This window comes from Ips typographus, linkage group LG2 (genome assembly GCF_016097725.1).
Source record: "Ips typographus isolate SLU linkage group LG2, UJ_Ityp_2.0, whole genome shotgun sequence".
Classification (NCBI taxonomy): domain Eukaryota; kingdom Metazoa; phylum Arthropoda; class Insecta; order Coleoptera; family Curculionidae; genus Ips; species Ips typographus.
The window spans coordinates 13,515,517-13,529,345 of record NC_138423.1 but is presented as its reverse complement, the minus strand read 5'-3'; the positions used below and the strand labels follow the sequence as shown (position 1 = coordinate 13,529,345).

General features: G+C 33.2%; 2 protein-coding genes and 1 long non-coding RNA gene across 11 annotated transcripts in view; 1 reads left to right on the top strand and 2 right to left on the bottom strand.

The window, feature by feature from the left end:
- Positions 1-11,898, bottom strand: part of ATP8B (ATPase phospholipid transporting 8B) — an 89,746-nt gene extending 77,848 nt beyond the window's left edge. Inside the window, exon 1 of one of the 2 annotated variants that reach the window (XM_081996193.1) lies at positions 11,633-11,898. The gene's annotated coding sequence lies outside the window, so the exon portion shown is untranslated. The remainder of the gene's footprint in view (positions 1-11,632) is intronic. The other variant, XM_081996191.1, reaches the window with a different exon arrangement.
- LOC145740646 (uncharacterized) lies at positions 11,015-12,091 on the top strand. The gene is made up of 2 exons (XR_014181497.1): positions 11,015-11,104; positions 11,858-12,091. It is a non-coding gene; the product is annotated as an uncharacterized LOC145740646 (long non-coding RNA).
- A 257-nt stretch (positions 12,092-12,348) lies between these two features.
- The window catches only part of Hrb27C (Heterogeneous nuclear ribonucleoprotein at 27C), a 38,514-nt gene continuing 37,033 nt past the window's right edge, over positions 12,349-13,829 (bottom strand). For 6 of the 8 annotated variants that reach the window (XM_081974224.1, XM_081974225.1, XM_081974221.1 and 3 more), the window contains 2 exons: positions 13,429-13,596; positions 12,349-13,138 (listed from right to left, as the gene is read on the bottom strand). In XM_081974224.1, coding sequence (XP_081830350.1) covers positions 13,035-13,138; positions 13,429-13,596 — 272 coding nt within the window. In that variant the 3' untranslated portion in view covers positions 12,349-13,034. The remainder of the gene's footprint in view (positions 13,139-13,428; positions 13,597-13,829) is intronic. The other 2 variants (XM_081974227.1, XM_081974228.1) reach the window with 1 other exon arrangement.

The following is a 13,829-nucleotide window of genomic DNA, read 5'->3' as shown; positions in this document are numbered from 1 at the left end:
GCTATTTTTTACACACAGTTTCGTTTTCAATCGCCCGAATTTTCTGGGCGTAATCCAGATTTAGGGCGGCAAAGACATTTCGCTATCAATCAATTCGGGCTTAGCAATATGCCTTCATTACGCGATGACAAACAAAAGGCGCGGCCCATTTCAAGACAACGAACTGCCCTTAAACCCATTACCGGCCGGACCAACCCTAAAAAAGTTCGATTTAACGACCCCAAGTTTGAAACGATTAGGTCTTGGTTAGGTTAATCAGACTGGCCTTAATTGACCGACTTGGAAATCGTACAGGAAGCAGAAACAAAACTCAACAAACCGGCTGTCTTACGTAGTTATGTCATTTCGATGCAAGAAATTTTGCTGTAGTACACTTTTGACTGCGGTTTCACTACTCGGACAAAATTGTTTTTTACGTAAGCGCCTTCGTCACGTCTTGCTTGTTATTTAATTAGTTAAAGTAAACAACAATTAAGTGAGAATGATATTGGGTTTCTTCAGATTTGCTAAATGGGCACAAAGGACTAAGAAAACACACTTCTTCGTCATAAACGCTACAAACTTCTTCTTATTCATATTTCTCTGTTATCTCGCGATCTGTTAGTTTTGCAAAACTTCGTTTACGAGATAATTGAGTTATTACGTTCAAAGGCCCAAAACCAACTCAACCCAACTTAAAAATTGAAAAATGGTGAAAATTGACTTAAGAAGCTTAAAAAATTTCTTTGTAGCCAGTTTTCATAGTTTCCAGACAAATTGAAAGACTTTAGTTTTGAAAATTGACTTGGAAACCAGTAAATTTACTTTGAAACGGTGAAAATTGACTTGAGAGGCTTAAAAATTGTATTTGTAACCAGTTTTCAGACAAATTGAAAGACTTTAGCCTTGACAATTGACTTGGAAACTATGAAATTTAACTTGAGAGGCTTAAAAACTCTCTTTCAGTCAGTCGTTATAGTTTTCGGATAAGTTAAAAACTTTAGTAGTGAAAATTGACTTGTAGCCATGAAAAACTACTTTATCGAGAATTTTTTACTACAAATTCACACATTTCAATCTTGAAAATTCTTGGACACCAAAAAGTGACTCTAAACCAATGAAAAGTGACATCAAAGGCTTAAAATTTGCATTTGGAGTAAGTTTTCATAATTTGAAAATATATTTCAATATTTTAGTTTTGAAAATAGTCTTAAATTCAGGATATTGACATGAGATTTATGAAAATTGACTTGAAGACTAACTTTTCAAGTTTTTTACTTTGCTTTTTAATATTTTAGAACTCTGGACTATTTTTAGGGCTTAAAAACTGCTTTCAGCTTAGAAAATCAAGTTGTAGGGTTATCTACACCAAGTTTTTGACACAGCAGACTTAAAAAACTATTTTCCATCGGCTTAAACATGCCATTTCACGCTTTGTCAGTATTAAATTGACTGCTAGACGCTTCACTGTATTTTAAGACTGAAAAATCGAATTTTAAACTATTTTTGATAGTAAAAGTTAAGTTTCAGACTCTTCATTGATGAAAGTAAACAATTTTGGCATTAAATGCTACGATATTAGTCTTGAACACTAATTTTTAGAATTAAAATAGTTCGAAAATTCGGACTGTTACCAGCGTTTAAATGAATAAAAAGAAATTTGATTGAATGATCAGTTTTACACTACTTATAGTATAAACAATTGAACGCCAGTAAACATTAGTCCAAAAATCCTGTTTTTTGACTATTTTCAGTATCAAAAATTAACTCGTTAACCTCACAGATCACCAGATTTTAATCCTTTTGAACCATTTTAAAGTAAAAAATACAATAACCCAAGTAGACATTTTTGTCAATTTTGTCAAGACTATCCCCCTATATCGACGCATATAAACAGTTTTGAAGAATGTCATTCACATCACATAACGAGTACTCATTTCATAATTACTTGTTCCAAATTTCATCAAAATTGATCTGACAGTTGTAGCAAAAGAACGATTTTTTAAACTGAACTTATGTCTGTGCTTTCCTTAGGAAGCGTTTTTCAGGAAAATGACATAATGCATGTCAACTTGTTTTTTGATGGGCTATCGATTGATGAATTATTGACATTTAAAACTGGACCACCCTGTATATTTTTAGGTCATTTAATTCTGTTGATTTTTACTTTTTCAACGGTGTATTAAAACATGTTTGTAAACGTTAATCTTGGTAATTAGAAAAAAAGCGTTTCCTTAACAAAAAAGTGCTAAATAATATGTATAAAAATACCCACAGTCGAAACAAAATTTGGCTATGTTCATATTAACATGTTACATATCGTTTATAAACAGTTTTTTTAACTTCCACCTTAAAAATAGTAGAAAATAGAAATGATCACTTTTCTTATTAAAGTGATGGTAGAACTGTTTGTAACTTTGATTTTTAATAAGATTTATTAAAAATATTTAATTTTCTGATGTGTTAGTTTATATGATTTCCGATTTTGTTTGGTATTTTAGATATTGGCCTTTTTTTAGCTTAGCAAAGGTCTTTTTTTTAAATAACAAGATTAACCTCTACAAACTTATATGTTGTAATACACCGTTGAAAACGTAAAAATCAACAGACTTAAATGACGTAGAAAGGACATATATAGGATGTTCCATGTAAAAAAATGTAACTTACTGTCATATGTTAGAAACTAAACGGAATTGGATTCTACATGAAAACTTCTACCGGGAACCGTTCTTTCTTTTTTGATAACTTTAAGAGCAACTGAAATACAGAAGAGATTCAAAAATTACCAATTTTCGAAAAACCCCCGTATCTTTGAAACAAAAGAAGTTTTCGCCGTCATCTCAGCTCAGAAAAAGTGATCAGAACACGTATGCTATTTTTTTTCTATCTATTACCGTTTTCTCTGTACCCTGTAAAACCATCGAAAATGCAGCACCCTGTACTCTCCTACATTGAAAATTCTGTGGTTACGTTGACAGATGACACTAATGACATGTTTTAGTTAGCAATAAATGAGTAAACAAACGTTAATTAAGTATTCATGACGTTTCCTTATTTTATTTTTGATGTTTTAGACTTTAAAACAGAATTTTATTTTATTTCGGAATAAGATGCAGAATACACCAATCTTTAACGGCATCAGCTATGGAAATATGTAAGGGAATAAGAAGTATTTTAATTTTTCATCTCACTTCAACTTACATTTCTTGCTGTAAGTCTGTCCTGTGTTAATCTCTATTTCTAACTCTATCAAGATACATAGTACTGGTTTTGGAATCGAACTTATCTAAAATAATAACCGATTATTGACATTTGACACCACTTTTAACAAATGACATTTATAAACCTCCACATTTGACCATTCCCATGTGAATACACCATATGCAAAAAAATATGCACCAATCATAAACAATCCCATCTGTATTAATACCTTTTAAATGTCGATACTACCGAACACGCGTATTTAAATGTCATTCCTCATGGGTTACAGATATGAGCAATCTTGAAATGTCATCTGTCAAAATTAAAACTTATCGGATTAACGGTCGATTATTTTCACTTTGGCTTATAGTTATTGTTTGTTTGTCAAGTCAAACATGAAAATATACTTAGAACTAAAAAAAAACACGACAAAATCAGCTACAAATAAAAAACAACCAATTTGCACAATCAGCTAATAAAAAACAATCAAGACTATCGATTGTTTACGTAAGCGGTACAGATTTTAAGTCAAACTTGTTGGACAACTCAGGATCGAAATTAGTACTTTTTTTCATGGTCATGTTACATTTTACACTTGGAATTAAACAACATGACAATTAAACCACACTATACTTTGAGTGCATGTTCTCGATATAACTTTATCGATGACAAAGCAAAATTGCAATTAAATAGTTAGCACGCGTTATTTAAGTAAGCAAAATTGAAACAAACACAACGGACAAATATGACAAAAGCTTAATAGAAAGGCAGTGAATCAATTATGTTAAAATTAATGACGGTGTCTAATACCTTAAGTGGAAATGCCAGGGAGCAATCAATTAACACATTGGAGTTTATTATATTGTTCACTTTTATAGGTTTATGAAGGTATAATTTTGATTTTAAACTAAATTTATAAATTATTGTTTTTCAGGTAAAAAACTAGTACTGGGGAGATTTGCCTACCTCCACAGAGCTCTACACTAAATAATGAATAAAAAAGATTCCATCATCCTTAGCTAAGTGACTCTTTGACAACAGCGTATTTATTTAATTTTTTCACATTTTGGCAACAGTGCAAAGTGCGCAGCTGTTACGTCATTCAATCAAGTTTCAAAAACTCGAACAAAGCTAACGATTTGTCTAAGCTAGAGGGCTCGGATTCCTTCATACACTTTGGCCAAACAGAGTTTTTGCGCTTTTGTTACGTCACTTCAAATTAGTATAGGAGTTACTCTATAAAAGATGTTCATAACCTTACTTCGAGGAACTGTACTTGCAGTTCGTAGAGTTTTTCCACTGTTGATCATTTAAAAACGAACCAATCTATCATTCATCCAATCATAAGACGCAGGTATTTAAAAATAATCAAACTTTCTTCTTCCATGAATAGGAAGATTTTCTGTTTCTTGTCTTACTTTTATACAGGGTAGTCCAGTTTTAAATGTCAATTATTCACCATTCGATAGCCCATTAAAAAATAAGTTGACATTCATTATGTCATTTTCCCGAAGAACGCTTCTTAAAGAAAATACAGTCTTCCACTTGTGAGAGTTCAAATTTGTACTGAATAGTCTAAAAACTTGTTATTTACTACTACAAATAGTTTTAAAATTCGCATTTTTAGACTGCAATCCATTGTCGAGTGTCTGAAATTGGATTAAAAACAGTCCGAAAAGACAAAGATTGTTGCGCATAAAACTCATTTTGTACTACTAAAAATTGTCTAAAAGTTGAATTTTACGACTTGTAATGTACGAAATGTACTGTACAAACTGTACTAAAACTAAGGAGAGTCCAAAAGTCTATTTTCAAGACTTTAATTGGTGTACAAGATTAAAACAAGTCTAGAATTCAATTAAACACTGGTAACAGTCCAAATTCAATTTTCGGACTAATTAAATTCTAAAAATTAGTTTTCAAGACTAATAGTAACATTTAGTGCCAGTGTATATCAGTGAAGAGTCTGAAACTTAACTTTTACTTTCATAAATAGTTTTAAACTCGATTTTTCAGTTTTAAAGCACTAGACACTGTCCGAATTTCCTAGAAATGCTCCAATTTTTTGCATCCATGAGTGTAGAAGTCAGTTTAATAGTGAAGAAGCCTGAAATGACATTTTCAAGACTATGTTCAGTGTAAAAACTGGCTTTTAGGCCAGATAAGTCAAAAACTCGATTTTTCAGGCTGAAAACAGCCAGATTTTTAAGAAATGCTTGAATTTTTAACACTGAGGTGTCTAAAAGTAAATTTAATAGTGACAAAGCTGGAAATGACATTTTTGAGCCTAGCCAAATGTGAAAATTGTTTTTTAAGTCTGCTATGTCAAAAACTTTGTGAAAATAGCATTGAGTTCTAAGAAAATGAAAAAAAACTGGAAAAGTCAATTTTCATGAATATAATGTCAATATCCTGTATTTAAGACTATTTTTTAAACTAAAATATTTAAATGTGTTTTCAAATGATGAAAACCTACTAATGCAAATTTTAATCTTCTGATGTCACTTTTTGATGTTCAAGTCAATGTTCAAGGTTTAAATGTGTGAATTTGTAGTCAAAAAGTCTAAAGAAAGTAGTTTTTCATGTCTACAAGTCAATTTTCAAAACTAAAGTTTTTCAATTTATCTGAAAACTATGACTACTGACTACAAAGACTCTCAAGTCAATTTTCACAGTTTTCAAGTTAATTTCCAAAACCAAAGTCTTTCAATTTGTCAAGACATTTTTTAGGCTTCCTAAGTCAATTTTCAAAAAAGTACTAAATAATATGTATAAAAATACCCACAGTCGAAACAAAATTTGGCTATGTTCATATTAACATGTTACATATCGTTTATAAACAGTTTTTTTAACTTCCACCTTAAAAATAGTAGAAAATAGAAATGACCACTTTTCTTATTAAAGTGATGGTAGAACTGTTTGTAACTTAGATTTTTAATAAGATTTATTAAAAATATTTAATTTTCTGATGTGTTAGTTTATATGATTTCCGATTTTGTTTGGTATTTTAGATATTGGCCTTTTTTTAGCTTAGCAAAGGTCTTTTTTTAAAATAACAGGATTAACCTCTACAAACTTATATGTTGTAATACACCGTTGAAAAGGTAAACCAAAACCAAAGTCTTTCAATTTGTCAAGACATTTTTTAGGCTTCCTAAGTCAATTTTCACCGTTTCCAAGACAATTTTTAAGTTGAGTTGGTTTTGGGTCCTTGAACGTAATAACTCAGTTATCTGGTAAACAAAGTTTTAAACCAGATTTTTATAAAAGTAAAAGAAACTGTAATTTTTGAAAACTATCCAGTGACATAGAAAATAAAGCGGTAAAATGAAAACCTCCTGTATCTACGCCACTGGACAATTTTGACAAACGTCATTAACAGCACACAGTATTAATTTCATAGGTGCTTGTTCCAAATTTGGTCAAAATTGCTTCAACTGTCTGTTAAGACAAGAAACTGTTTGTACAAACTGAACTTTTAAGAAATGTTATTTGCCTTAGGAAGCGTTTTTCAGGAAAATGACAACATGTCAACTTATTTCTTGATGGACTATATCGAATACACCCTGTATAGGTCAGAACTGCTTAGGTTCATTTTTTTTCCATTTAAGTAAGTTTAAAGAAAATTTATACTCAATTTTGCATTGTCCACTCCTCTTTTGACTTGCTTTTGGAAGGGTTGAAATAGCCATTGTTAAGTAAATTGATAGAAAACAAAAAATGTCCTAAAAAGTCCACCATATGAATGACATTTTACTGGAGATTACAATAAGTAATTGGCACAGTGTCCATTCCTCATGGTTTATGATCATCTGATCAAACACCTTGTAGGCATATTTTTGCTACTAAAGCAGAAATTGAAAAAAATATTGGATTTTCCATTTTGCTACTCCAGTTGTGTTTTTTTTTTACTTTTCGATCAGTACGCGCAAATACGACAAAGCAAATACATAAACTCGAGCATATCAACCTAAAATGAAAGGCAAACACAACCCAGACTTGAACTTTGGTAATTGATTGAGCCACACGATGCTTTCTCAACCGTAAACCTCCCTAACCCTTTTATACAAAAGTATATCGAATTTTTTTGGATAACTAAGTAGGTCAGTAAATATTTAGCTTATGATGGCCTATCGGTTTTTTTGTTAAGTAACTGTAAACGTAAAAATATGTATTGATCTATTGATGTCTTCAATGTCATTTCTTTGAAATAAATAGTTTCTTCTTTTTTTCATTACAAGAAAATAATAGTACCGAAACATCCAAAAACATAATAAAAATCTATTAAGAAATAGTAAAGCGGTAAAAGGTTACCACCGGCCTCTCGTGGCCTGTCAAAACTCAATCCATTGATCCATTTTGATTTCCTAATGGCCTTAAAATATATGCACCTCTCTGGACACAATATTTAATTTAGGTCAACCTTTATCGTTCGACGTTTCCGCAATCGGAAAGAAATAAAAGGGGCGGCATCCATCAAGATCGGGGTGGTGAAATCCGTCCATGGACGCCTTTAGGGGGTCTATTACGGTTCGTTTGTCCCTATCGCGAGCCCCGTTTTATAATGTCACGATGGCATTTTCGCACCTTGGGGAAATAATGCAACGCGAAGCGAGAAGGAATTAATTGACTCGATAATGTAGAGGTTACCCTTAATATTTAATGAACAAGTCGGTTTGATCATTAAATGTAGATCAAGTAAAAGATAGTTTATCTTGTCCTTCGTCGTTGTAGCAAAAAATATCTATCTAGTTTAGAAATCAAGCAAGTTGTATTTCTAGGAATAATGGGCTCATCCTACATAACGTCAAACTGCAATGCATATAAATCGGGAAGATTAGTCTGAAATGTCAGAATTTGTAGTTTATTTACAAAAAAGCAGGTATGGGATGAGCCCATACTAAATCAGAAAGTTTTTGGAACAGGTACATTCATGAAACATTAAAAGATTAAAACTGTATGGAAGTAATGGAGATGATTCTTGACCTTTGCATTTAATGGTGCAAGTTCAAAATGGCTGATGGAATGCTGTATGAAAGAGCTTGAACATCTTTAGTGGAAAACATTCTACATCTAACAGGGACTATTCAGGGAACATTCTTCATTAAGCCCAAAAGAGAGTGAACAAGTGAATCTATCACTTATCATCTGAAGGAAAACACTTGGAAATACATCATCATATCCAAGACACACAAGAGAACGGGAGCATGAGCGTTTGGGACTAACACTGAATATGTAGAGGTACTCTAAGTGAATGGGAAAATAGTATTTTTCAGGGGAAAACACAGTATTTTTCACACCAGTACTAAAACCTGCAAGCTGTCAGAAAAGCTCTGAGCTCAATAGTCAGTACGAAAGACAAAGAGGATGTGAGGAAAATGAGAAAGCTGACTAAAAAGAGTATCCGAGCTGCTTTTACAAGACCATAACACTTCTGTAGTTTGGAAAATCACAAGAAACTTCTTTTTAATTCCCAACGGGGAAAAATAAAGAATTGGTAGCATTGACCAAAAGAAACTTAGGTACAACGTACAACTAAGTTTTCTGAGTAATTTTGAGTCCACTGAAAGTCACTCTTTGTGAATATGAATTTGATTTGTAGGAACAGCATACAAAAATAATGAAAAATACAAAAGCTGCTAACCCTAAATAGAAGTAATAAACATGCTAAGACCTCAATATTAAGAAAAACTAATAATTTATTAGCAATTTTATCAGCGACAGGCTTTATTACCGTCTAACTTAAAATTCCAAGACTATGCCATAAACCAGATCCGATAATATAACTGATTATTATCAATCGAGTTATCAATTTAGTTGAAAGATTAGCAAACATGCTTCATATGTACTAAGGAATGTACTAACAACACAAAAGATTGAATCCAAGTTAGAACATATCCAGAAAATGAGATGATTATTGTTCCATGCTTACTTTGTACAGGAAGCTGAACACCTTCTGAAGGTGCTTATTAGACTTCTTTTAGTAAACTTGAGTCTGAACTGTTTTGAATGTAGATTTAGACCATTTGCCTGTAAATCAGTGCACCACAACACTTATCCCATCCATGCAGATGGCCCAAATCAGTATGAGAATATTTCTGAAGGGTTCAGAATCATGAACCCGAACAAAGCTGCTATTCTCAACTAAATGCTGTAAAAATATGTCTAGACAATTGCACTATTTGTTTTGGTGCTTCAAGGCGCATGCAGAGCGACTTAATGTCACAATGACATATTTTGTCACAATTCAAATTATTGTTTTGCTAAATGACTTCATTGTGTGTTCCATGGAGCGCTGAAAGTAACAGAGCTATTATTTGAGAGTTTGTCATATTATTCTCAATGGTCAATGATAGTCAATAGTTATATCATTAGACCATACTATTAGCAAACATAATTGATGTTTTGTGATCCACATAGTGAGATTAGATCCCATTCACATGTTCTTACTTTATGAAAGTCATGAAACTGACAAATAATTTGTTACTTGTAATTGCTTTAACATGACGATTTCCAGGAGGATACCAAAACCAAACCAAAGACTAAATTTACCAATTTCAACTGAGCAATTAACTAAAATCTCAGATTAGGCTCTATTTTACCGAAAGTTTTACCTATTTACCAATTGGATCAGTAATTTGACAAAATCATAATTTGTTGACCAATTATTACAATCTGATTCGCTCTGCTCGCTCCATACAGCGTGAAAACGAATGCGGTCCATGTCTCCATGGAGCGAGCAGAGCTTTTTGACGTCACAAGGACGTAATTTGACAATTGGCCAAATTATGGTTTTGCCAAATTACGTCATCGTGACGTCAAAAACGCTCTGCTCTCTCCATGGAGCCTGAAAAGGCTAGTACCATAAATCTAAAGCGTATTTTGGCGGCAGTGCAGTTTTAACTTGTAGTAACATAGGCCATCTTTTTTCGTCAAAATGAGTTAAAATGAGACAGGTATTGTAAACACTATTCTAGTAAACCCTGACGCCAAAATACCTCTCTAGATTTTCATGTCAATGGAACTGTTTAAAGTCACGTTTTGACAGATTGGACATAGCTATTCCGATAATTTGTCCGCGAGAGGGCGTTTTGCATGGCACACTAGTTTTGCTAAGCCCGGTATATTTGGTGTGCTTTCACATTCAACAACAGAAGCTCTACAATAGTTGTGAAATGTTTTATTGTTTTTATAGTTGTTAATATCAGACTTTGAATAAAAGGGTGGGTACTATAGTAAATAGTTAGTAAATCGGACTATAATGGTAAACCTGCTTATACCAATGCAAAAACACCGCAACATGCTATTTGTGATGCTATTTTATACATATAGGTAATAAGTTATTTATCAACATAAAAGTAATACAATAATACGCAATTGATAAATATTTCCATGAGTTTAAAAACCAGGTTTACTTTTGGGATTAGGAAACTTAACACCTGCTAGAAGTTACTCTTGGCTCACAATCTGGCACTAGGCAGCCCGGCTCCTAGTGCCACTCCATATAACTCACAAAACTCAGGAAAAACACAAAAATGTGCAACTTTAACTTTACTTTTAATACATTTTTGTCATAAATTCGGACAGCGCAAAATGCGAGGCAAAATGACTCCAAGGATATTGAAATTTTAAATTCAAAATAGGTGTCATAGTGACAACAGCAATGACATTGACAACTAGTAATTAGTCGTTTTCTTTCGGATCTAAACGCGATATGATCCAAAGGTCACGTGGCCTCTGTATAATTTTGTGATCATGGGGTCAGGTGATTTTTAGAAAAAATAAAGTGGCTCCCTCCGGCAGCGAATTCTATCAAAATAGGTTTTGATTAAATGTCAAATTTTGTGCCTTCATGGCTTCCTATGCTATGCTTCTATTTAAGATGGAACTTGGAACTTGGAAGATGGAGGATGGAGATCTAATGGTGAGTCCAGAGCCCTAATTCTAGAAAGCATGGAGAAGAACTCTTAATAGAAATGTTGATAGAATGTGACAAAAGAAGGTTTCTGTCACATTCTGAACTCCCTTCCCTCATTTCAAGAATAAGCAACCAGCATACAGAAACTGGTTTCCTCCACACTTCCACTTTAATTCCCTAGATGAAAAAATAACCCCTACATTATGCAATTCCTCCCTACTTATCCATATAGTCCCAGTAGCCTAGAATTCAAACGATTCTACGTTCCCTCCACTGTTTTACAGGTATGTTATTTTCATATAATCTTGCCAGTAAGACTGCATTTACGCTGTTGAGGAAAACTCCTAGTTTAGAAACTTTAACTTTAAACAAAAGCTAAATTTTACATAAAACAAATCCCATTTCAAACTTTCGTCAACAAATACACTACACATGCCCAAAAACTCAACCCAAATAAGCAGGGTGAAAGTAAATAAACCCAACTCTTAACCTAACTTTTTCAATTCGAACCATAAACAAATCTTTCAAAACCACTTACCCAGCTTAATTATTGTTCTTCGGGGTATCCCCGAAGGCGTTAAAGCCCAAACGTCAATGCAAAAGTCTGCACATAATTCAATTTTTACCACTGGCACGCACATAAACAAAACAAGAAATATTTCCGCCAAGTTCCGTTCTCTCGTGTCCACGCCGCCTACTGTCGTTACTCGTATACACGCACCTGTTCCAGTTCGTTAACAGTTCTCGGTTTACCTTTAGGACTTTCCCAACTTTCGCATTTAATCCGGCCGGATTTCACGTGTTCGGGCTAAAAACGGAGAAGTGGCAACGGTGCAGTGTTATCTGTTCGAACTCGTGAAACGCGCTGCACGTGCACGGTTCGAACTGGACTACTAGTGCTGAGCGAACTCGAATAGTTCGATACGTATCGATTTAATTAAAACGGCCTTGATTGTCAATCGCTTGGTTAATATAAATAAAAAACTAAACGTATTCCCGTTTTATTAGTCAATGTTCTTGCCTTTGTATTCCTATTACACATTCAAATATTTCAAATTTAAAATGAGGAGCAACTTTAAGCTTTTCTATTCTGCCGCTAGTGGCACTGCCAAGGTGGAGGACAAACAAGACAAGGATTGTTGGCTTTAAACTTTAATAAACATACTTAGTATAGTTTTTAGAATAATTTTTTTCTGACTGACACATTTTAATTTTGCTAGGAATACGTGGATTAAATAATTCAGTCTAAATAAATAAATCAAAGCAAATGTATTTTTATACCAGAGCGATTTTACATAAAAAAATATAATCGCCGACACTTAATATTAAACAAAAACGTGCGTATTCATCAACTAGAGGCGTTTAAAAATGCATTTTTAAGCAACTAGTATCATAATAAATGTACTCACTAGAAACACGATTATCAAAAAAAAAGAAACAAAAAGAGGTAAGTTGGAAATGAAAAAGGACGAAGAATACCCTATCCATAAAATGAATGATTATTTTGTACATCAAGTTATTATAATATTATTAGTATTATTTAAACCTACCAGAATGAGAGATACTCTCAAAAAGGGAAAACGGCATAGAATTATGTCTACTTCATGATATATTCACCACCAAATTCATATAGTACTCACCCACTACTCATATAGTAATTTTGAGTTCAACCTAAACTCATGAAGGGTACTTAGTACACGTCACATTTAAGGGTAATTACAAGCTAAAATATTAATTATTTTGGCTTCAAATCGTCCAGAAGCATTTAATCCTAATTTAACCGCACTGGGTTACCTGTATAGTCATGATAAGAATACATACTATAATCTATATGTATAACAAAAATATGTCAGCTGTACCTTAACACTACTGGGTGTTCTTCGTCCTTTTACTGCGCACTTACAGAACTAAATTAAAAAAAAAATTGGAAAACGGTTTATCTTCTATACGGATGGTAGGCTTGGGAAGGTGTCCCATATGAAGAGCTCCTTTGCGGTCCCCCAGAATAGCAATCGCCTGCAGCAGCTGACTGGGAATAACCTGAGGAAAAATCAATCTGATATTGAACGAAAAATGAAGACAAATTTAGAGAAACATTTGTGTATTTATAAAATATCCTTTGTAAGAAGTGAAAACTATTATAGGTCTGTTCGCAGAGGCAATCCCTGACTGGTTTCCAACTCAGAAACAGTAAATGTCAAGTTTCATTGGTTGAATGCTCACGTGACTATGACATTTTCTGACTTGTGGCCAATGGACGTATCTATTTCTCTGATTACTAGTTGGAGATTCCCTCTGCGAACAGACCTTATATGTATAGATGAACAAACCGGGAGAACTGGAGAATGACTTGTTCTTGTTGGTATTAGATGTGGGACAATATTGGGCGGCATTGGATTGGGTAGTATTTCTTTGGTTAGGGGAAAAGGAAGCGTCCATAGAACCGCTAGGAACGGATGGCAAAGCGGTTAGGTCAGGAACTAAATAGCAAATCGAACCTATAGATTATCAAAGAAATTATGTTATAATCAATTAAGTACTGAATGTTATTCTATAATGAACACTGAAGTGTTTAGAGTACTTTAGAGAATACACATGATACACAATTCAAGCAAATCCCTAAAGTACCTTTATAGTTACATACCCAGTTGTGTGTAATTATGCAACTACTGTGTGTAACTAACTGGTACTGTATATAACAGCATTCTCTACGTAGAGTCTTTAGAAGGGC